The sequence below is a fragment of the Camelus bactrianus genome, chromosome 22, assembly GCF_048773025.1.
Source record: "Camelus bactrianus isolate YW-2024 breed Bactrian camel chromosome 22, ASM4877302v1, whole genome shotgun sequence".
Lineage (NCBI taxonomy): Eukaryota > Metazoa > Chordata > Mammalia > Artiodactyla > Camelidae > Camelus > Camelus bactrianus.
Window position 1 is genome coordinate 27502633 of NC_133560.1, and position 21944 is coordinate 27524576.

General features: G+C 46.1%; 1 protein-coding gene across 3 annotated transcripts; it reads left to right on the top strand.

Annotated features, from left to right (window-relative positions):
* The first annotated feature begins 4126 nt into the window (after positions 1-4126).
* Positions 4127-8180, top strand: TNFSF14 (TNF superfamily member 14). 3 transcript variants are annotated; one of them, XM_045504163.2, is made up of 4 exons: positions 4127-4486; positions 5783-5819; positions 5925-6113; positions 6711-8180. In XM_045504163.2, exons 1-4 carry the CDS (start codon positions 4268-4270, stop codon positions 7136-7138), a joined length of 873 nt encoding a protein of 290 aa, XP_045360119.2. In that variant the 5' UTR covers positions 4127-4267; the 3' UTR covers positions 7139-8180. The 3 variants fall into 3 exon arrangements, with proteins under 3 accessions (XP_045360119.2, XP_010965249.2, XP_045360118.2); XM_010966947.3 differs by having other exon boundaries at positions 6072-6113; XM_045504162.2 differs by having other exon boundaries at positions 5783-6113.
* The last annotated feature ends 13764 nt before the right edge of the window (positions 8181-21944 follow it).

Here is a 21944-nt window from a genome sequence, read left to right on the forward strand (position 1 = left end):
CCTGTCTCCGCTGCATTCCATCTGCTGTCCTCTACGTTGTTCACCCTACCCTCCCGGTCACCAGTTTCTAGATGGGCCTGAACAGACCGGTAGGAGTGTGTGAGGCGGCTGTGCCAGGAGGGGGCAGTAAGGGGCACGCAGGGCGACAGCTCTGGCTGGAGCCCTGAGGGAGCCACCAAGCCGGGAGAAGAGGCGAATCAGCAGTTGAGGAAGGAGTGCGGGGGCTGTTCTGGTCACAGACTCACCAGAAACAAATGGTGGGGTGCCAGCCACAAGCAACTGAGACCCCTGGCTGCCAAGGGACCCCCAAATGCCTATTCTAACTCCTCGTGTGGTTCTTGAGGACCGTTGAGGGTGAGATCCAGGCTAGGCCTCTGGGTCAGGTTATTACAGAAAAAACCCTGGACCTGGAAGTCATCCCAGCATAGACCCCTTCCCCTAAGACCCGAGGTCCTGGAATCCTCAACCTCCCAACTCCAGGAATATGAGGGAAATCGGTTCACAGCCCACCTCTCCCTCCAGCCCCCTACTGCCAGAGACCCCTGTCAAAGGGAGACTCGGAGATCCTCATCACCCACGTGGTGTCCCAGCTGACATCTGCTGGGCCCCGTCCTCCTTTGTGACTGATTTCTCACTTCTTTTCTTGTTCATGTCCCCTTTCTTCTGCCCTGGAATTCACTTTCTTCATTTCTTTAACGCACGGCGTGGTGTTGTTTGAGCACCTGTGGTTCCAGGCTGTGAACAGCACAGACAGGGTCTTATGAAACTTACATTCTAAAGACAGCATAGAGTTGATTTCATACAGTGGGGGCGTCCAAAAAGGAAACGAGAACAGAGTGACATGGGGAAGCCACCAGTGGTCATTTAGCTTGAGGGATGGTTCATTTCACGTGTCACTTTGGCTAGGCTGTGGTGACCAGCTGCTCGGTCAAACACCAGCCTAAATGTTGCTATGAAGGTATTTTTTAGGATGTGATTCACACGTACAGTCAGTTGACTTTAAAAGCAGATTACCCTTGATAATGTGTGTGGGCCTTATGCAATCAGTTGAAGGGCTGAATAGAAAATATAGGTTTCCTGAGGAGGAAAAAATTCCAGATGGTGGCATAGAAATTCTACCTGAGTTTCTCATCTTCAGACTCAAGACCACAACATCAACTCTTAACTGAATCTCCAACCTGCTGGCTTGTCCTACAGATTTCAGATTTGCCAAGCAGCAAAATCTCATGAATTATTTCCTTAAACCTCTCTCTCTCTCTCTTTCTCTATAAAAATAGATAGGTAAATAGTAGATGGATAGATAATAGATAGATAGCAATTAGAGACAGAGATTAGAGACAGAGATATACTATCAGTTCTGTTTCTCTGACAAACCTTGCATAATACAAGTGGTCAAGGAAGGCTTCTGTGAAGAGTCAAGAAATAAATGACAAGGTGGGGCCAGCCATGAGGATCTGGAAAAGACTGCTCCACACAGAGGGAAGAGCAATGCAAAAGGCCCGGGTGCCTTGGACAGAGTAACCAGACTGCAAGGACTTCAAGACGGTGAAAACCACTTACTGTCTATTCTTAGCTCAAGAGATAGCCCTTTTCCTATAAAGGCCCATATACTAAATATTTTAGCCTTTGAGGACCAAGAGATAAAATAGAGGATATTACGAAGGTACTTATGAAACAAGAGGAAGTTTCCATCCTGCCACATGCCCTGTTTGCTTGGGATGGGCCATCCAAGATGGTGGCCAGGATTTGTACCTGGCTGCTGGAGATACTCTCTAGATGAAGGGTGGTGGACCCACTGCTTGGAGGTCCAGGCAAGTGGAGAAGGTGAGGGGTGACCACTGAGGCCAGTTTTTCTCTCTGCTCCAGTGATACCCAGATCCCAGCCAACCTCTCCTTCCCAAGGCCCACCTGTCTCATCTGGATTTGCTGTCCAGAGGTGAGGCAACAGACTGCGTCACAAACCCCCAGAATGAGATGCATCCATTCGGTGCCCAACGGTTGTCAACAGAGGACACTCCAACATGTCAGTGGAAGCCAATGAGACCAGCACAAGGCATGGGCGGCAGCGAGCTTCGGCCGCTGGCCAGGGAGGCTGGTATTGGGAGCAAACTCAGGAAGAGGGGGCGGGGGGGATGCCCCATCTGGGACTCCAGAGCACACTAAAGTGCCAGCTCCCAAGAGCAGCTTCTATGCCTGGACAGAACAGGAGCTTGGCTGGATTTGACCCACAAGCTGTAATTTGCTAACCCCTGTAAGCTCAATGGGAAGCCATTGGAAGATTTTAAACAGGGAAGAGATGAGAACTGACTTAGGTGTTTAAAAAGCTGATGTCAGCAATTCCAATCTTACGTGTATTCCCAAAAGAATCGAGACCTGGTACTCAGACAAATACACGCACACACTTCCTCATAGCAGTGATTTTCACAGGAGCCAAAAGGCAGAAATGACTTAAATGTCCATTAATGGTTGAATGGATAAGTAAAATGTGGTTCATCCATATACTGGAGTATTACTCAGCCTTAAAAAGGAGTGAAGCACTGACACATGCTACAATGTAAATGGACCTTGCAAGCATTATATCTGGTGAAAGGAGCGAGACACAAAAGACCACATACGGTGTATTTCCTTTTTTTTTTTTTTTTTTTTTTTGAGTGTCTGAAACAGGTAAATGCATAGAGTAGGAAAGCAGACTAGCGGTTGCCAGGTTTTGGGGGAGAATTGGGGATGGGAAATGACTGCTTAATGGTTATCAGGTTAACTTTTGAGGCACTGAAATTCTTGGGAACGAAATAAGAGTTGCACAACATTGTAAATGTGCTAAATGACACTGAGTTGCTTCTTCCAAATGGTTTGTTTTATGTTATGTGAATTTACCCCAATAAAATAAAATCGGAAATAAATGAGCAAGGTCACCCTAATTCAAGGATAGAGAATGAATTATAAGATGACAAGTGGTATAGCAGGAGGTCCGGGTGGGAAGCTACTGTAACAGTCCAGGCAAAAAATGATGGATGCCTCAGTGTCTTAGATACCCTAGACTGAGTGGCTTGAACAACAGACATTTATTTCTTGCAGGTCTAGAGGCTAGAAATTTGAGATCAGGGTGCCTGTGGGGTTGGGTTCCACTGAGAGCCCTCTTCCTGGCTTGTACATGGCCTCCTTCTCTGTGTCCTCCCACGGCAGAGAGGGAGTGAGAGCATATCCCTCATGTCTCATCTTATAAGGGCACTAATGCAATTCAGGAGGGCCCCACCCTTCTGCCCTAGCACCTCCCAAAGTCTCCACCATCAAAGCCCATCACACTGGGGGTTAGGGCATCAACATACCAATTTAGGGGGAGAGAGGACACAATCGTTCAGTCCATAGGACTTAACCAGTGTGCGGATGGAAACAGGTGGCTGGATTCAGGTCTGTTTTGGAGGTTGAACCGACAGGGCTTGCTGGGGGTGAGATGTAGTGACAGGACGAAGGGAGGGGTCCAGGATGATTCCCAGGCCTTGGGTTTAGTTAACTGAGTGGACAGTGGCTCCACCGTTCGACTGTGAGTTCTGATGAAAACTTGCATGCATGCACACACATGTGCATACAGCCATGCAAGCACATGTACACACGTGCAGACACCTGCATGCCCACACTGTGTGTGCACCTGCACACATACATGCATGCTGGCACCTGTGCACACCTGCATGCCCACACTATATATATAAACAGCACACACACAAGCCACTCTAGTGTTTTGCACTGCTTTTATCACCATCTCCAACACTGTATAGTGTTTTCTCATTTATTAGGCTCATTGTCTTTCTCAGCCCACTAGAATCAGGGAGCCACAAGATCGAGACTTCTGTCTCTCTTGCTCATGGCTGCACCCCCAAACCTAGAACAGTGCCTGGCACACAGGAGGTGCTCAATAAATATTTGGCAATCTGGTGAACGACGAGGCCAAAAAGGAAAGCTGGGCCCTTCCCTCTCCCATCCTCACGTGAGTCACATCTTCAGAAGCCTCTGGAAAGTGTGAGAGATCAGATGAGTGAGAGTAAGATGGGCCGGGCCGGGCCGAGGGTGGGCGGACAGGAAGAAGAGGAGAGCGAGTGGGGAAAGGGGAGGGGCTGAGCCCCAGCTCTAAAGGCAGCCCGGGGACCCAGGGGCGCCTGTCTGCAGCGTGCAAAGCCCGGGAGGGTGGGGCAATTGTGGTTTCCTCCGGGCCCCGCAGGAGCCAGGCGTGCCAGCCCAGCCCGGGGCGTCGTGGGGCCTCGTCCACTCAGGCATGGAGGAGACAGCCGTGCGGCCCTCGGTGTTCGTGGTGGATGGACAGACAGACATCCCGTTCACGAGGCTGGGGCGCAGCCGCCGAAAGCAGCCCTGCAGTGCTGCCCGGCTGGGCCTGGGCCTCCTGCTGCTGCTGCTGGCGGCCGGCCTGGCGGTGCAGGGCTGGTTCCTCCTGCAGCTGCACTGGCGCCTGGAGGCGGTGATCATCCCTCTGCAGGTAAGTGGCGCTGGGGGTGCTCAAAGCCCGTGGGTCTCCTGTGTCACAGTGCGTCTCTGTGTGTGTATGTGCAGAATGGATGACAGACTAAGAGCAGCCCAGGGCAAATTAATTCACCTCTCTGACCCTCAGGTTCCTCATCTGTGAAATGGGTGTGATAACGAGTGACACTGTAGGGAACAAAATATGATGTAGCCCAGGTGGTGCCCGGCTGGATCACGGCAAGCGTTCAACCAGTGGGGACCAACATTCTGTTTTTAATTATTGAGATATAATTGACATAGAACGTTGTGTGAGCTTAAGGTGTACAACGTGTTGATCTGATACATTTATATTGCAGTAGGGTTGCCAGCGTAGCGTTAGCTAACACCTCTCTGGTGTCACATCGTTATTTCCTCGAGTGATGGGAACAAATAAAATCTAGTCTCTTAGGAAGCTGAATGTTTCTAATACAGTTGTGCTGTCTGGAACCCCCAGAACCCACATTCTGACTTTGCAGATTATTATCAGCCACACCCTGATCGCCATTACCTACTGTGAGAATCTGTGTCAGTTCCCTGTTGGCTGCGGACGTCTCTGTCTGTCTGCCACACCTGTGGGACTGTTTGGCCCACACCATGCCCACGTGGTCTTGGCCTTTTTTGTTTCCAGGTCTGTTCTCCTCCTCTTCCAGGCTGGATGTGATGGCCACAGGCCCACGCGGACCCCTGCTGCAGTCTGCATATGTGTACCTGCGTGTCCACCTCCTTGCCCAGCTACAGCCCGTGTGTTAACTGTTGGCATGTCCTTGTGTCTGGGTCTCTGTGTGCATGGACCCACGTGGATCCCCAAACTGTGTATCCACATGTCTGCATCCACGTGTGTCTTGTCAGTGTGTCACGTAAGCATCTGGGTCTGTGCCCTGAGTCATGTGTCCATACCCACGTGTTAGCATTTACATCCAAGCATCCAGCCATTAGGGTGTTCGAGTGTCTCTGATATCACTGATTTAGTAAACCCTTACATAGTGCTTGCTACGCGCCAGGCAGTGTAATATGCTTTTCCCGTGTAGATTTGCTGAATCCTAAGCAGGCACTATTCATGTCCATTTATGGAGGGGAAAGCTGAGGCACTGGGTGGTTATGAGTCTGCTGTGGGGCAGGAACCAGGGTGAGGGGGCAGTGTGCACATGGCCTTGGATACGTCTGAGGGTGGTGTCTGTGCCCACGGCCTGCGTGTGTCTCTCGGCCACCAGTCTGAGTGATGCCAGGGCACGGGGCCCGCAGGTCCTCACCAGGGGCTGCTCTGCATTTTTAGGACAGACGTGCGGGATCCTGGGAGCAGCTGGTGCAAGGTGGGTCAGGGTCCTGGTGCCTGGGGAAGGGGTCGGGCTGGTTCCCACACTGCCGCCCCCACACCCTCAGCCCATTGCCCAATGTGATTTGCACAACCGGCCCAGGCCCCACAGATGGCGGAGAAGCAGAAGTTTGGGGCGCTCCGGAAAGGGCAGGGCTGACACCGGGAGATGGACTTGCTGACCTCTCTGGGTGCTGGCCCTTGCCCCCACCACTGCCTTCGCCTCTGACCTCCGACCCTCTCTCCCCAGAGCGGAGGACCCAGCAAGCCAACCCCGCAGCACACCTCACAGGTGAGGGGGGTCCCGAGCCCTGCCACGGGGCGGGGGTCAGCATGTTTTGGGGACATGAGACAGACACCCCATGTCAGAGGACCCCTTCTTTCACTCAGTGATTATGCAGAGTTGCTCAGCACACAGGCACCCCCTAGGTCCATTAATTTCTAATTTTATTTATTGAATAAACCCTTATACTGCGCTGCCCTGTCGCGCACGGTGATGTGCTTTATACGTTATTAATTCATTAGATCCTTAGCGGGGACTGTTCTCTCCATTTTACAGAAAGGGAGACTGAGGCACATAGAGGTTATGAGGCTGCCAAACCAGAACGTGTTCTGCCTCAACCCCTCAGTTCTGCCCCTGTTTTGACGCTCTGGGCAAGTCATTTAATTGCTCCATGCCTCAGTTTCCCCGACTGCTGGAAGGGGAGGAAAAACAAAATAAGATGCATGATCAGCAAGTTATTTTGCCAGTCTCCCCACCTGTAAAGTGAGGCTACAGTGAGGTCGTCCGTCTAAAGCTCTCACACAGCCTAGCACAGAGGGAATGGGTCTCAGAGAGGCGTGGCGGCGGGCTCAGGGTCACACAGCAAGCCTTCGTCCCCCTCCGCAGGGGCCAACTCCAGCCTGACGGGCAGCGGGGGCCCGCTGCTGTGGGAGACGGAGCTGGGTCTGGCCTTCTTGAGGGGCCTCACCTACAGGGACGGCGCCCTGGTGATCGCCCAGACGGGCTACTATTACATCTACTCCAAGGTGCAGCTGGGCGGCGTGGGCTGCCCGCAGGGCCTGACCGGCGGCCTGCCCATCACCCACGGCCTCTACAAGCGCACGGCGCGCTACCCCGAGGAGCTGGAGCTGCTGGTCAGCCGGCGGTCCCCCTGCGGGCGGGTCAGCAGCTCCCGGGTCTGGTGGGACAGCAGCTTCCTGGGCGGAGTGGTCCACCTGGACGCCGGCGAGGAGGTGGTGGTGCGCCTGCCGGACGAGCGCCTGGTCCGGCTCCGCGACGGCACGCGCTCCTATTTCGGGGCGTTCATGGTGTGAAGGAAGGCGCGGTGGTGACTGGAACGGGGGAGACCTCAGAGGGTGCCTCGGGAGACCGGCAACCCAACAAGCGGAGATTTTGCAGCGTGCCCATGGGAACCCCAAACTCAGCAGGTGCAGCGCTCAGTGGGGACCACCGGGGGCAAGAACCCGGCCACCTAAGAAGTTAAAGACCCAGCCGGCACGTCCGGAGAACCAAAGGAAACTGCAGACCCCACCATGCTCAGCACTGCAGACCCCGACCCGGAGACTTAGGGGACTGCTGGCCCCCAGGCAGGGGTGAAGCTCATCTGCCTGATATTCAGGAAGAAGGGGTGAGGGGTGGGTATTTATACTTCCGACTCAGAGGACAGCGGGACTTGGGGGCCCAGGGACTTGGCAGTGGGCAGGAAACAGCATCCTCCCCACTCTCTCAGTGTGGGCGGGGTGGTGCCGGGAGGGAGATTTATCATCAAGACTCACCCACGTGGGGAGCCCCGCCCCGCCCCGCCCCGCCCACGGTCACAGTCACATACCCCAGCCCCAGCCACGCGCTGTGGCCGCGTCTCCACCTGGCCACGAAGGTCCACTCAGAGACACAGTCACCGCGATGTGCTGGCTGATGGGGTGATGCGACTGGCTCTTGCGAGAGTGGAGACGTTCTGTAGTGTTTGCCTGTATCCAGGAGGCAAACAGTCCCACGGAGGCTGGTTTCTGGCTACTGTGTAAATCGTCACCCGGCTGGCTGTGTGCTGGCACTGCGAAGCGCTCAGATTCCTCCAGGACACCGTGGCTATTTCGGCACCCAAGCCAGATCCTGGCATCAGGCACTTGGAAAATGTCTGCAGAAAGAAAAAGAGAAAAAAGGAAGGAAGGAGGGAGGGAAGGTGAGGGAGGAAAGAAAGAAAGACAGAAATATAGAAAGAAAGAAAGAGAGAGAGAGAGAAAGGAGGGAGGGAGGAAGGAAGAGAGAGAGAAAAGAAAGAGAAACAAAGAAAAAGAAAGAAACCACCTCCATCACATATGTGAATTTATATCTTAGTAAAGCTGTCTTTTTAAAATACTTTATTTCCTATTAATTGCTGAACAGTCTTTCCTAGTGCACACATACCACAGTTTGTTTAAACATTCACTCACTGAAGGACATTCAGATCTGTGTCCAGTTTTTGGCTATTATGATAAAACAATGATTGCTTGGAAAAAAAAAAAAAAAGAAAGAAACCTTCATCACAGCTCCAGCATCACGGAGAATCACATCTCCACGAGCTCAGTCACTCCTTCACAACCACAGACACATACACACAAAGCATCACATTCTCACACAACCTCACACAAGTCACAGACAGCGTCGCAAACCCTCTGGCACAAACACCGCGTTACAACCAATTATGACACAACCACACACAAATCATCATCACAACCTTAGTCACCCACACGGCCCACACAGCCACACCATGTGACACATGGATGCAATGCTTGTCACACCAGACTTTGGGTGGGGGAGAGTCATAGCTCAGTGGTACAGCGAATGCTTAGCATGCATGAGGTCCTGGGTTCCATCCCCAGTACCTCCACTCTTTAAAAAAGTTTAAAAAAAAGAAAAGAATCAGTCTTCCCCCTGCTACAGCATGGTCAGTCCCATTACACACACACACAGCATCACAATGACAAACACACACACACATACACACAGCCTGAAGTTCCTCCCAGCCAAGATGAACACATCCTGGGGTGAGGACCAGACTTGGTCTGTGTCCCTGGGCCCCTTGGCCACGGGGTTCTCAGGGGAAGGGTGGCTCATAGAGGCAACAGGGATAGATGGAATGACCAGCAGAGGTCACTTTACAGATGAGAAACCAAAGCCAGCTGGCCCAGCTCCATACAGGAAGCTTAGGGGGGAAGCCAGAGAGCTCATGCAGGTCTGCCTTCCCCTCAAATCCACAATTTCTGAGGAAATAGAGGCCACGTACTTTCAAGAACACTTGCAGCAGTCATCCAGCACAGACCGGCAAGCTACCCAGCTTGGAGTAACTCAGAGCATGAAGGAGTGTGGGGAGGGGCAGCTGATGATAAGCATACAAACCAGATGGTTTATGCAAATGAGCATGAACCCACGAAGTAAGACTTCCCTGGAACCTGGGATGAAGGCTCAGACTCCAGAGGTGGATAAATTATTATTGTTATTGTTGACATTGTTGCCTGGTACTGGGGTGAAGGGAAATGGCTTGGCAATCAGATGGCCCTGGGTTCCAATTCTACTCTGCCACTTCCTGGCTGTGTGCCCTGGAGCAAGTGCCTCAGTTTCCTCATCTATAAGTGGGAGGTGGCCACAGTCCTCACCTCCTGGGTTTATTGTAAAGATTAAATCAGATGAGGAAACCTGATGAGGCACCATTTGATATGGTGCTGGCATACAGTGAGAGCCCCTTCTGTGTGTGAGTGCCTTAAGCCATTTAGAAATATTAAGAAGAGCACTTGCCAGGCACTTTCCCTATGCCAGGCATCTCGTGTGAGTCACGTCCTCAGCTCCATCCAGGGGCAGGAGCTGTTGTTGCCCCCATATTCCAGATGTGGAGGCTGAGGCAGGGGTGGCACCTCCCCTCCGCCCCCACTGAGGGCACGCGGTTTCATGCCTCTCTGCCTCGGCTGGGCTGGCGGGAGGTGAGACAGACCCCCACGCCCGCCCCAGCCCACGCTGGAGTTTCCTCTATTCTCATCATGGTCTTTCTGTTTCCGTGGCTTTGATGAGCAGACCAAGGTGTGGAGAATTTATCAAAGCCACCAGCAGCCACTAATATCTGCCAGGGGATGGAACCTCTCGCTAAGTTTCAGTGTCGGAAGACCCTTCCCAGGAGGGGCCTCCCAGCCTTGAGGTGGGCAGAGATGCAGAAGGGTCGGAGGGAGACGGAAAGAGAGGGAGGGAGGGAAAGACGGCGCAGGGACACGAGGAAGGCGGCAGAGAGCCCGGCAGGCGGAGGCTGGCGCGGCAAGGGCCCTGGTCCCCAGCCCGGCCACTGACCTAGTTTACAACTTCTTAGAAGTCTATCTACTTGATTTCCGCTTTCGCCTCCCGCGCTCAGCTGTCTTTTCAGATTTCCCCCTCCCCTCCCCCCAGGTCAACTCTTTCGAGACTCAGAGCCGGCTCTCCTCACCCTCCCCCCCGCGCCGGGCAGGAAACTCTCCCCCTTCTCTTCCTCTCTTGCCAAGATGCAGGGGTAATAGAAGGAAAAATGATGGTGATTAAATTGTTTCTTAATTTCCTGTGGTGACACCGTGGCCCTCCCCGCTGCAGACGGCTGCGTTCAAACGCCGGGACGCGTCCGCGCCGAGAAGCAGAACGGGGCTCGCACTGGAGCCGCAGCACCCGGGTTCAAACCCCTGCGCCGCCGCCGTGTCCCAGCGGGGGGATCTTGAGATCTGTCCTTGGCTTCCCTGGGTTTCCTTATGTGTAAAACAGGATGAACAGTGGCTTCTACCCTACCCTGGTTCTTGTGAAATGAAACGATTTGAGCCTTTGATCATTTTCCCAGAGTTTGGCCCACAGTGAGCTCTTGAGTCCTTAGATGAATCCGCGGGCGTTCTTTCTGCGAGCGTAGTTGTAATCACGTGCACTTTCAGTCGTTACAGCAAGGTGGCCTTACATCCAGAGACCGCATCTAGTCACTGCGTGTGTTTTTAAAATGGGAATTTGTAGCCAATATTTAAACATTACAAAACTTTGCACGTGGACAAATCCATATTTGTGGATTTTCTTGCAAAGTTGGAGGCTGTGGCAACCACCCAGATCGGGAAGGGGCTTCCTCCTTTGGGTGGGGCGTGCACGCACCAGCTCACCCCAGTGTCCACCACCCCTCGTGGTCTCAGTGTCAGTTGCCTTTCATCATCATGTCTGTATTGTTGTTTTTCTTAAAGTAACAATGACCATTAATTACAGGTCACACTTCCAAGGTCCTCACTGCATGCCAGGCACTGTGCTAAGTGCATTAATTCGCAGTAACTCATTTAATTCTCACAGTGACCCTGTAGGGGGTACTGTTATAATGGAGAAATTAGGCATAGAGAGGTTGCCACTTCTCCATCAAAGGTGAGAAAATATGTGACAGCCTGAGATGACCATGAATTTCAAGAAGAACAAGAATTCATATTTGTTTTAGTCTCCTATTGCTGCTTAAAACAATACTAGTTGTATCATCTTATGGTTCTAGAAGTCAGAAGTCAGAAATGAGACTTGTAGGACTAAAATCAAGGTGTTGGCAGGGCTGTGTTCCTTCTGGAGAAAGGGTCTGTCCCCACATCCTTTTCTCAGGCTCTGCCTCTGAGGGAGCCCAAACTGAGACATGTGTGCAGCAAACGTGAATCTCCACTTACCAGGAATGAAAATAACTCACCTTCCTTTTAACTCATAATGCAGTTTCACTGATGCAAAGATGCCTTTGTACCAGGATGCTGAGACCTTGATATCAGCCCGTTGGGAGACATCCTTCCCCACATGCTCCTTTCCCAAGACCGTCAAAATTCGAGGGAGCTTAGGAAATGCCAAGGCATTAAGGGTGAGGAAAGGATCCATCTGTTTCGTGTTGATTCACCCACAGGTGCGCCCAGCCCACTGCGGATCCACCAGCCCGCCACTTTTGTGCTTGTGACCTAAGAGTGGTGCGTTCTCTGCTATTCCCGAGCCTTGCTCGTGAGGCCGATTTTTAGCCAGGTTTGGGCACAGGAAATTCTTTGAGGTTGTCTGTGGCTTCAACTGCCCAGAGACATCTTTGAGTCATTTCCTTTCGGAGGACCTGCAGTCTCTCTGCAATGAAGAACAAGACTCAAGGCTCTTCTAGTGTTCGGCCCCCCTAGATCGCTTCTGGGGAAGTTTCCATGTTTCCAGCGTTCTTTTTTTCCAAAAAAGCAGTGCACAAGAATATGGGTGCTGAATTGTGTCCCTCCCAAAATTTATATCAAAATATAAAGCACTAACCCTCAGTGCGCCAGGATGTGACTACATTGGGAGATAGCACCTTTACAGAGGAAGATTAAGGCGATTAGAGTTGGCCCTAACCCGATGTGACTGCCGGCCTTAGAAGAAGAGGTCAGACCCAAACACACACAGAGGGGAGACCATGTGAGGACACAGGGAGAGACAGCTGTCTGCAAGCCAAGGGGAGAGGCTCCCAGAGGAACCAGCCCTGCCGACACTTTGATCTTGGACTTGTAGTCTCCAGCGCTGTGAGGGAATACATTTCTGTTTAAGTCACCCTGTCTGTGGTCCTTGGCCAAGGCAGCCCAGGCAGATTCTTACACCGGCTCTCCCCCTCTCACCAGCCCTGGGTAACCTTGTTCTCAGCTGGGAGGGTGGCGAGAGGCACTGGAGGTGGGAGGCTTACAAATGAAGGAGGTAGAGGCAGAGAAGAAGATGTCACAATAGAAGCAGAGGTGGGAGTAATGTGATTACTGGAAAGGGTGCCACAAGCCAAGGCATGCTGGTGACCTCGAGAAGTTGGAAAAGGCAAGGAAACAGATTGGTGCCTAGAACTTCCAGAAAGAATGCAGCCCAGCTGACACCGTGAATTTAGCCCAGTAAAACTGATTTTGGATTCTGACCTCCAAGACTGTAAGATAATAGATTTGTCTTGTTTTAAGCCTTTAAGTTGGCCATACAGTGGACCCCTGAACAACGCAAAGCTTAGGGAAGCTGACCCCTGTCCAGTCAAAAATCCACGTACTCCTACCTCTGCCTCAAAAACAAAGGGATTGACGAATGACTCACCCAAGGGCAGGAAGCTGAAATGCACTCAGGGATGGACAGAATCAGGACTCAAACCCTAGTTCTCTTGATTCCAGGCGTTGTGATCTCTACTCAAACACAAACTTTCCCCTCTACTTAGTTAATGTAAAGATTTGTAACATGAAAATACAGGTACTCTATTTATTGAAAAAAATCCACGTATACACAGACTTGTGGAGTTCAAACCCATGTTGTTCAAGGGTCAGCTGTGATTAGTTAAAGGAGCACCAGCAAGGTCAGCCAGCGGGGGTCAGAGGGGTGCCCCGCGGCACCCCTGACCGTCTGCCTCTCAGCCCACCCGCATCCGCGTGCTTCATAAAGAGGCTCACGCTGCAGTTGGGAAGAGCTACTGCAGGAGTCTGGCTGATCTCTATTCCAACCAGAAAATGGGAGTAAAAATGGAAGTAAAAATCTAGCCACCTCAGCTGGTGCTCAGCAACCCCTCTCCCCCACTATCCATTCTAAACTCCCTTCCCCCTCAGCTGGCACTTCCGCGGGTCTGTGTGGCTTTATGAAATGTAACTTTACATGATCAAGCTGGATCAGATTTAATTAATTTGTATAAGAGTTTTAAAAACAAACTTTACTATCAATACTGTACTTACGTAAAACTGAGTATTTTCTTTCACCTGCTAAAAGGACAAAGTTTGATTGGACTACTGGTCTGCTCCTGGTAAGAGACTGTAAAAGGTTTTCTTTACCTTTAAAACAATCTGCCTAGAGAGCAAAGACCTTGTGTCTTACCAAAATAATGTCCTCTGTTTTGTGTTGCTTTTATCAGGTATTTGATAATTTTTTTAAAATGAGTCTTTCCTATTAAAACAATCTTGGCCACTGTTGTCGATGTTATTATTATTTATCCCTCCCATCCTTCGCTAGGGAGATGGTGGTAAGCAGGAATAACCCAGGAGTCTCCTCCTGGCCTCCATCTCCAAAAGCATGAAGTAATGAAGAGCTTTAGAGTTTGGCCAACATTTGGGGGCTGTGAAGCGATAATTCTAAAGAGCCGTCCCAGCTTCAGATCTCCCTGTGACGCCCACTGAAGCCCCTGGTGTGACTGCATCGCAACCAGCTCCTCCCTCTGCCTGGCCTCGCTGCCCTCACCCCCTCACAGGTGCTGAACCTGACAGCATTTTGCAATTAACCTCCAGCATGCAAATCTCCCTTGCAGATTCTGTTTTCGTGGAAACCCAATCTTTCGAGAGAGAAAGCTGACAGAGACAGGCCCTGCTCCTACTCAAAACTCAGAGACATGCTGAATAAAGTAAAATATAACCTGTAGATGATCTTGAAAGGAAGAAAGAAAAAAATCCTTAGATGCTTTTTTGGAAGAGAGAGATTAAAACTAGAGTGACAATGGTGAGCTGTTGCTGCAATGGAGGGGAGGGGTCCCAAAAGTAGACTCTAGAGTGCAAAGAAATGGGGGTCTGGTAGCCCCCAGGGACAGCAATGTGTCTGTGGGATGCCCAGGAAAGGGAACTGGGGTCCCTGCCCAGAACCAGAAACCTGGAAAAGTAGTCCGATCTGATCAAGGGGGTCTAGAAAAACGCTACTGATTATGGGTGGGGAGAAAAGTCACCCACGAAGGATGGAGACCTACGACCTGCTTCAGTGTGAGTGTATATGGAGTCTCTACAGAAAGCGTAGGAACCAGAAGGCGAGCTCCGTGTGGGCAGGGAATGTGTCTCTTTTGTCCATCTCTTATTACCGGAGCAGTGCCTACACACGACAGGATCTCAAACAATACTGGCTGAATAAATTGATTGTGACTTACTTTGATGAGTAGAATTTACATGGAAGTGACACTGAGGAAGTGTAGAATCTGGGCCGCCCGAGGCCAAGCAGTTTCCACATTTGCCTTCTCGGAGCCCCCGGTGGCCATGAGAGGAAGTACAGCTGTCCAGTGAGAAGGACGGGTGGACGGAGTGGCCCTGGAGAACGAATGATGTGAGAGTAAAGCCTTTACAGTTCCATCACCCCAGATGAACTGCCCTTGTCCGGAGAGCTGATCTAACCAGGCCCACCAAGCCCTGTGGGGCCAACTCACAGAATCACAAGCAGATAAAACACGTTACTTTACGCCGCTAAGTTTTGGGTGCCTTGTTACGCATCGGTAGGTAACTAATAGACCTTGCAAGCCCTCTTCTATAACCATCCTGATAGATAGGCAGAAGGGCAGAGAGACAAATAGGTGAATAAATAGAGAGGTATTTGGACGGACAGATAAATGGACAGGGGGATGGATCAATGAGTGGGTAAATGAGTGACAGTGTGGACGGGTGGGTGGATGGATGGATGGATGGTAAGTGGATGGTCAAGTGGATGGATGGATGTACAAAAAAAAAGAATGGACAATGGATGGATGGATACACACATATATTCCAAATCAAATTCTAAACTTAGTAACAGCCTATTTCAGCATCAAATAAATAAACACTCACATCATGTAGGCATCCATTGTAGGATGTACCCCAATCTTGGATGAAAATCTGTGCAACTGAGAAGTAAAACAAAACAGGGCTAATATGTATTCCAGATTTACATGCAGCCTAGAGGAAGCAACAAGTTGTCGTGGGCCCGTCATCCTGATGGTAAAAGCAAGTCCTCTGAGAGCATCTTTCATTTCCCAAGAGGAAGCCAGGCAGATGATGAACTCTGTGCTGTTGGCAGATGCGCCTGGACCTGGACCAGTACCACACTGCCCTCATTAATATAATGAATATAGTAAGTCCTGCTGTCTGGAAGGGAGGACAGGGTCCTTCTTCTTCTTCATCGTCAGGATTATCTTGGTTATATATGATCCTTTACTCTGCTTGTCAAGTTCCGTGAAAAACCCAGCTGAGATTTTTAATAGAACTGCATTGAACCTGCAGATCAAATTGGAGATGTCTTTATAACATGGAGTTATCCAGTCAATGAACGCAGAAACTCTCCTTGTATCAAAAGCCTTCTTTAACACTTCTGAATAATGTTTCATGATTTTCTCCATTAATACTTTGCGTCATTTTCTGATTTATTTCTAAATGCTTTACATTTGTTGGTGCCATAGTACATGTCATCTCTTTTTTTTTTTTTAATTTTATATTTTCTAACATCTGTTGCTGGCATACACAATGCAATAGATATTTGTGGTCATCACAAGAAGATTGAAAAAAGTCCCTAAAATGGACATCCTCGTCTTGTTTCCGATCGTCAAGTGGTCGCTTTTAATGTTCCACCATCAATGAAACGAAGAGCCTGCTGCAGGGTTTTTTAGGTGGCTACCTTATCAGATTAAGGAAGTCCCCTTCTAGCCCTAATTTGCTAAGAGATTTGTTTTAATCATGAATAAATGTTGAATTTTATTAACTATTTTCTCTGCATCTCTCACATTATCATATGACTTTTTCCCCTTCAGACTGACAATGTGATGAATCATGTTCACCAACATTCTAGTGTTAATCCAACCTTTTATTCCTGGAAAAAATCTGGCTTGATGGTGATATATTTCTAATGCATTACTGGATTCAATGCACTGATATTTTATGGAGGATTTTTGCATCTGTTTCAAAAGAGAGATGGTCTGTGGTTTTTCTGACTCATCTTAACCCTATCAGGGTTTGGTGTGAAGGCAAAACTGGCCTCATGAAAGAAATTGGCTGTGAGAAATGCAAATCAAAACTACATATACTGTATATAAAACAGATAAATAAAGAGTCCTGCCGTATAGCACAGGGAACTATATTCAGTTTCTTACAATGAGCCATAATGGGAAAGAAACTGGAAATATATACATGTATGTATGTGCATAAATGAACCACTTTGCTGTGCACCTGAAACTAACATTGTAAATTGACTACACTTCAATAAAAAATAAGAATAAAAAAGAGGAAAAAATAAAATAAAATGACACACACAAAAAAGAAAAAGATACATGCACCCCAACGTTCATAGCAGCACTATTTACAACAGCCAAGACAGGGAAGCAACCTAAATGTCCATCAACAGATGAATGGATAAAGAAGATGAGGTGTATATATATAATGGAATACTACTCAGCCATAAAAAAGAATGAAATCATGCCATTTGCAGCAACATGGATGGACCTGGAGATCGTCATACTAAGTGAAGTAAGCCAGAAAGTGAAACACAAATACCACATGGTATCATTTATATGTGGAATCAGGAGAAGAAGAAGGGGAAGGGGATGGGAAGAAGAAGAAGGAGAAGAAGAAACATATATACAAAACAGAGACAGACTCACAAACATAGAAAATAAACTTGTGGTTACCTGAGGGGAAGGGGGTGGGGAGGGATAAATCAGGAGTTCAGGATTTATAAATACTAACTACTATATATAAAATAGATAAACAACAAGGTCCTACTGTACAGCACAGGAAACTATATTCAATACCTTGTAATGACCTATAATGAAAAAGAATATGAAAAGGAATATATATGTGTGTATAAATGAATTACTATGCTGTATACCAGAAATTAACACAACATTGTAAATTGATTATGTTTCAACTTAAAAAAAAACTTTAAAAAAACTACAATGAGGTATCACCTCACACCAGTTAGAGTAGCAATCATTGAAAAGTCCAGAAACAATAAATGCTGGAGAGAGTGTGGAGAAAAGGGAACTCTCCTACACTGTTGGTAGGAATGTAATCTGATGCAGCCACTATGGAAAACAGTACGGAGATTCCTTTAAAAACTAAAAATAAGAGTTATCATAAGATCCAACAATTCTACTCTTGGGTATATAATGGAGTAAAGTCTAATTCAAAAAGATACATGCACCCCAATGTTCATAGCAGCACTATTTACAATAACCAAGACATGGAAGAAACCTAAATATTCATCAACAGATGACTGGATAAAGAAGATGTAGTATACATATACAGTGGAATATTACTCAGCCATAAAAAAGAATGAATTAATGCTATTTGTAGCAACATGGATGTACCTAGAGATTATCATGCTAAGTGAAGTGAGTCAGAGATAGACAGATGTCATATTATACTGCTTATATGTGGAATCTAAAAAAAATGATATAAATGAACTTATTTACAAAACAGAAACAGACTCACAGACATAGAAAACAAACTTATGGTTACCAAAGGGGAAAGGGGTAGGAGGGATAAATTAGGAATTGGGACTAGCAGATACAAACTACTATATAGGAACTAGATAACCAACAAGGTCCTACTGTATAGCTTGGGGGACTATATTCAATATCTTATAAGAGCCTATAAAGAAAAGAATCTGAACATGAACATATATATGTATAAATGAATCACTGTGCTGTACAGCAGAAACTAACACAACACTGTAAATCAACTATACTTAAATTTTTTAAAAAAGAAACTGTATATATTTTTTTTCCAAATTCTTGTATATGATTACAATTATTAGCTAGACAGATATTTAGTCAAACTCATGTGTAAAAGCTCTGGATCTGGTGCCTTATTTGTGGAAAAGATTTGTGTATAGGTGTGTATATAGGAAAGTTTTAAAGTTATTTTTCAATTGTTTTAATGAGTTTTGAATTCATCAGACTTTGTATTTCTCCTTTTTTATGGACTTCTTTTTTGTTGAAGTATAGTTGATTTACAATGCAATGCTAGTTTCAGGTGTACAGCCAAATGATTCAGTTATACATATATACATAAGTCTATTCTTTTTAGATTCTTTCCTATTACAGGTTATTACCAGATATTGAATATAGTTCCCCATGCTATACAGTAGGACCTTATTGGTTGTCTACTTTGTATATAGCAGTTTGTATCTGCTAGTCCCAAATTCCTAATTTATCCCTCCTATCCCTTTCCCCTTTGGTAACCATTAGTTTGTTTTCTATGTCTGTGAGACTGTTTCTGTTTTGTAAATCAGTTCATTTGTGTCACTTTTTCAGATTCCACATATAAGTCATATCATTTAACATTTGTCTTTGTCTGACATGTCACTTAGTATGATAATCTCTAGGTCCAGCCATGTTGCTGCAAATGGCATTATTTCATTCTCTTTTATGGCTGAGTAGTATTCTGTTGTATATATATATACCACATCTTCTTTATCCAGTCATCTGTCAATGAACATTTATGTTGCTTCTGTAGCTTGACTATTGTAAATAGGGCTGCTATGAACATTGAGGTGCATGTATCTTTTCAAATTAGAGTTTTCTCTGGATATATGCCATGTATTTCTTCTTGATTGGGGTTTTTCCAGTTACATTTTTCTAGAAATGTGGATATTTTACCTACACTTTCACAATGATGGGTGAAGAGATACCATATTGGTGAATAAAACCATTCTTCACATCTTCTTAGTGCCTCTTCCACCTCTGCAGCCTCTTTAATTATATCCTCTTTCTCACTGATAATATTTCTAACCTGCATGTTTTCTTTGTTTTTCCTGATCAGTGTCACCCAAAGTTTATCTTTTTTCTTCTTTTCAAAGGACTAAACCTTGGTCTTTTCAATTTTTTGAGGAATCACCATACAGTTTTCTGTTGGGGCTGCACCATATTACATTTCAACCAGCTCCCCAAACATTTCGTGTGTATTTTTCAGTGACTCTGTGCATGAATGACATCAAGCTTGTTCATTGTATGGTTCAAATCTGTATCCTTATTTATTGCCTGCATGAGCTATCAACCGCTAAGAGTGGTGCCTTAATAATCTCCCACTTTGGTGGTGTACTTATCCAGCATAAGATATTTTAGATCCTTCCCCATCCCCTATTTCAAGTCTTCAAAATCTGCAGAGCATCTTATATCAATAGCAGATCTCAACTCATATCATCTACATGTTTGAGTCGTTCTGACAATTCTTGCTTTATTTATTATGAGACTGTGTTATTAAGCACATACACATTTAGAATTGTTATATTTTCATGACAGGGACTTAGCTATCTCTAGTTAGGCTTCCTACATTAAAGTCTATGCTGTCCAGTAATAACAGGGTTAAATCAACTTTCTTTCTGGCTATTTACATTTTTTAACTGGCAACTTGTTGTGTCTTTTAAGTTGAAAAGCAAACAATGTGTTACTGGATTTTAATTTTTCTTATCCAGCATGACAATATTTGTCTTCTAATTCAAGTATTATTTTTTAAAATACGCTTTGCTTTTTTTATTTTTTATTTTATTTTTATTATTTGTATTGAAGTACAGTAGGTTTACAATGTTGTGTTAATTTCTAGTATATAGCATAGTGATTCAGTTACATGTATATATATATTTATCTATATTCCATTTCATATCACATATATATAATTATATGCATATATATATTCTTTTCATATTCTTTTTCATTATAAGCTATTACAAGATTTTGAATATAGTTCCCTGTGTTATACAGTAAGACCTTGTTGTTTATCTGTTTTCATGAAGATTTTCCTTGTGTTTCCAATTGTATAAGATCTTCTGCCAAAGTTCAGTGGGTATTCTGTAAAAATTGTTCCAGATGTAGATGTATTTTTGATGTATTCATGGGACAGGGTGAGCTCCATGTCTTTCTATTCCACTATCTTGAAGCTGAATCTAATTCGAGTATTAAACTAACATGTCCAATAGCAATGTAAACACTGCTATTTCTGAAATTCAAAATTTACTTATGGCCATGATCAAAAGATGAACAAAATGGTGACATTTATTTTAATAAGATATTTCATTTACAAACATATCCATCCACATAAAAACTACTAGAAATATCAAAGAATTCAGCAAGGTAGCAGGTTACAAGATTAACATTCAAAAATCAGTTACATTTCTTTACACTGATGATGAATCAACAGAAAAAGAAAGTAAAGAAACAATCCCCTTTAAATAACACCCAAAGTAATAAAGTACCTAGGAATAAATCTAACCAAGAAGGTGAAAGACTTATACACGGAAAACTATAAAACACTAATTAAGGAAATTAAAGAAGACTTAAAAAAATGGAAAGATATCCCATGCTCCTGGATTGGAAGAATCAATATTGTTAAAATGATCATACTGCCCAAGGCAATCTACAGATTTTAACGCAATCCCTATCAAATTACCCAGGACATATTTCACAGAACTAGAACAAACCATAATAAAATTTATATGGAACCACAAAAGACCTAGAGTTGCCAAAACATTACTGAAGAAAAAGAAAGAGGCTGGAGGAATAACTCTCCCAGACTTCAGACAATTCTATAGAGCCACGGTAATCAAAACAGCATGGTATTGGTACAAAAACAGACATATAGACCAATGGAACAGAATAGAGAGCCCAGAAATGAACCCACATACTTTTGATCAACTAATCTTTGACAAAGGAGGCAAGAATTTACAATGGAATAAAGACAGTCTCTTCAGCAAATGGTGTTAGGAAAACTGGACAGCAGCATGTAAATCAATGAAGCTAGAACACTCCCTTACACCATACACAAAAATAAACTCAAAATGTATCAAAGACTTAAACATAAGATAAGATACAATAAACCTCCTAGAAGAAAATATAGGCAAAACATTATCTGACATACATCTCAAAAATGCTCTCCAAGGGCAGTCTACCCAAGCAATAGAAATAAAAGCAAGAATAACCAAATGGGACCTAATGACATTTACAAGCTTCTGCACAGGAAAGGAAACCATAAGTAAAACAAAGCAACAACCTACGGAATGGGAGAAAATGTCTGCAAATGAAACCGACAGAGGTTTGTTCTCCAGAATATATAAGCAACTCATATGACTTAATAAGAAAAAAAAAAAAAACCCATCCAAAAATGGGCAGAAGACCTAAACAAGCAATTCTCCAAGGAAGACATACAAATGATCAATAGGCACATGAAAAAATGCTCAATATCACTAAGTATCAGAGAAATGCAAATCAAAACTACAATGAGGTATCACCTCACACCAGTCAGAATGGCCATCATTCAAAAGTCCACAAATGACAAATGCTGGAGAGGCTGTGGAGAAAAGCGAGCTCTCCTACACTGCTGGTGGGAATGCAGTTTGGTGCAGCCACTGTGGAAAACAGTATGGAGATTCCTCAAAAGACTAGGAATAGATTTACCATATGACCCAGGAATC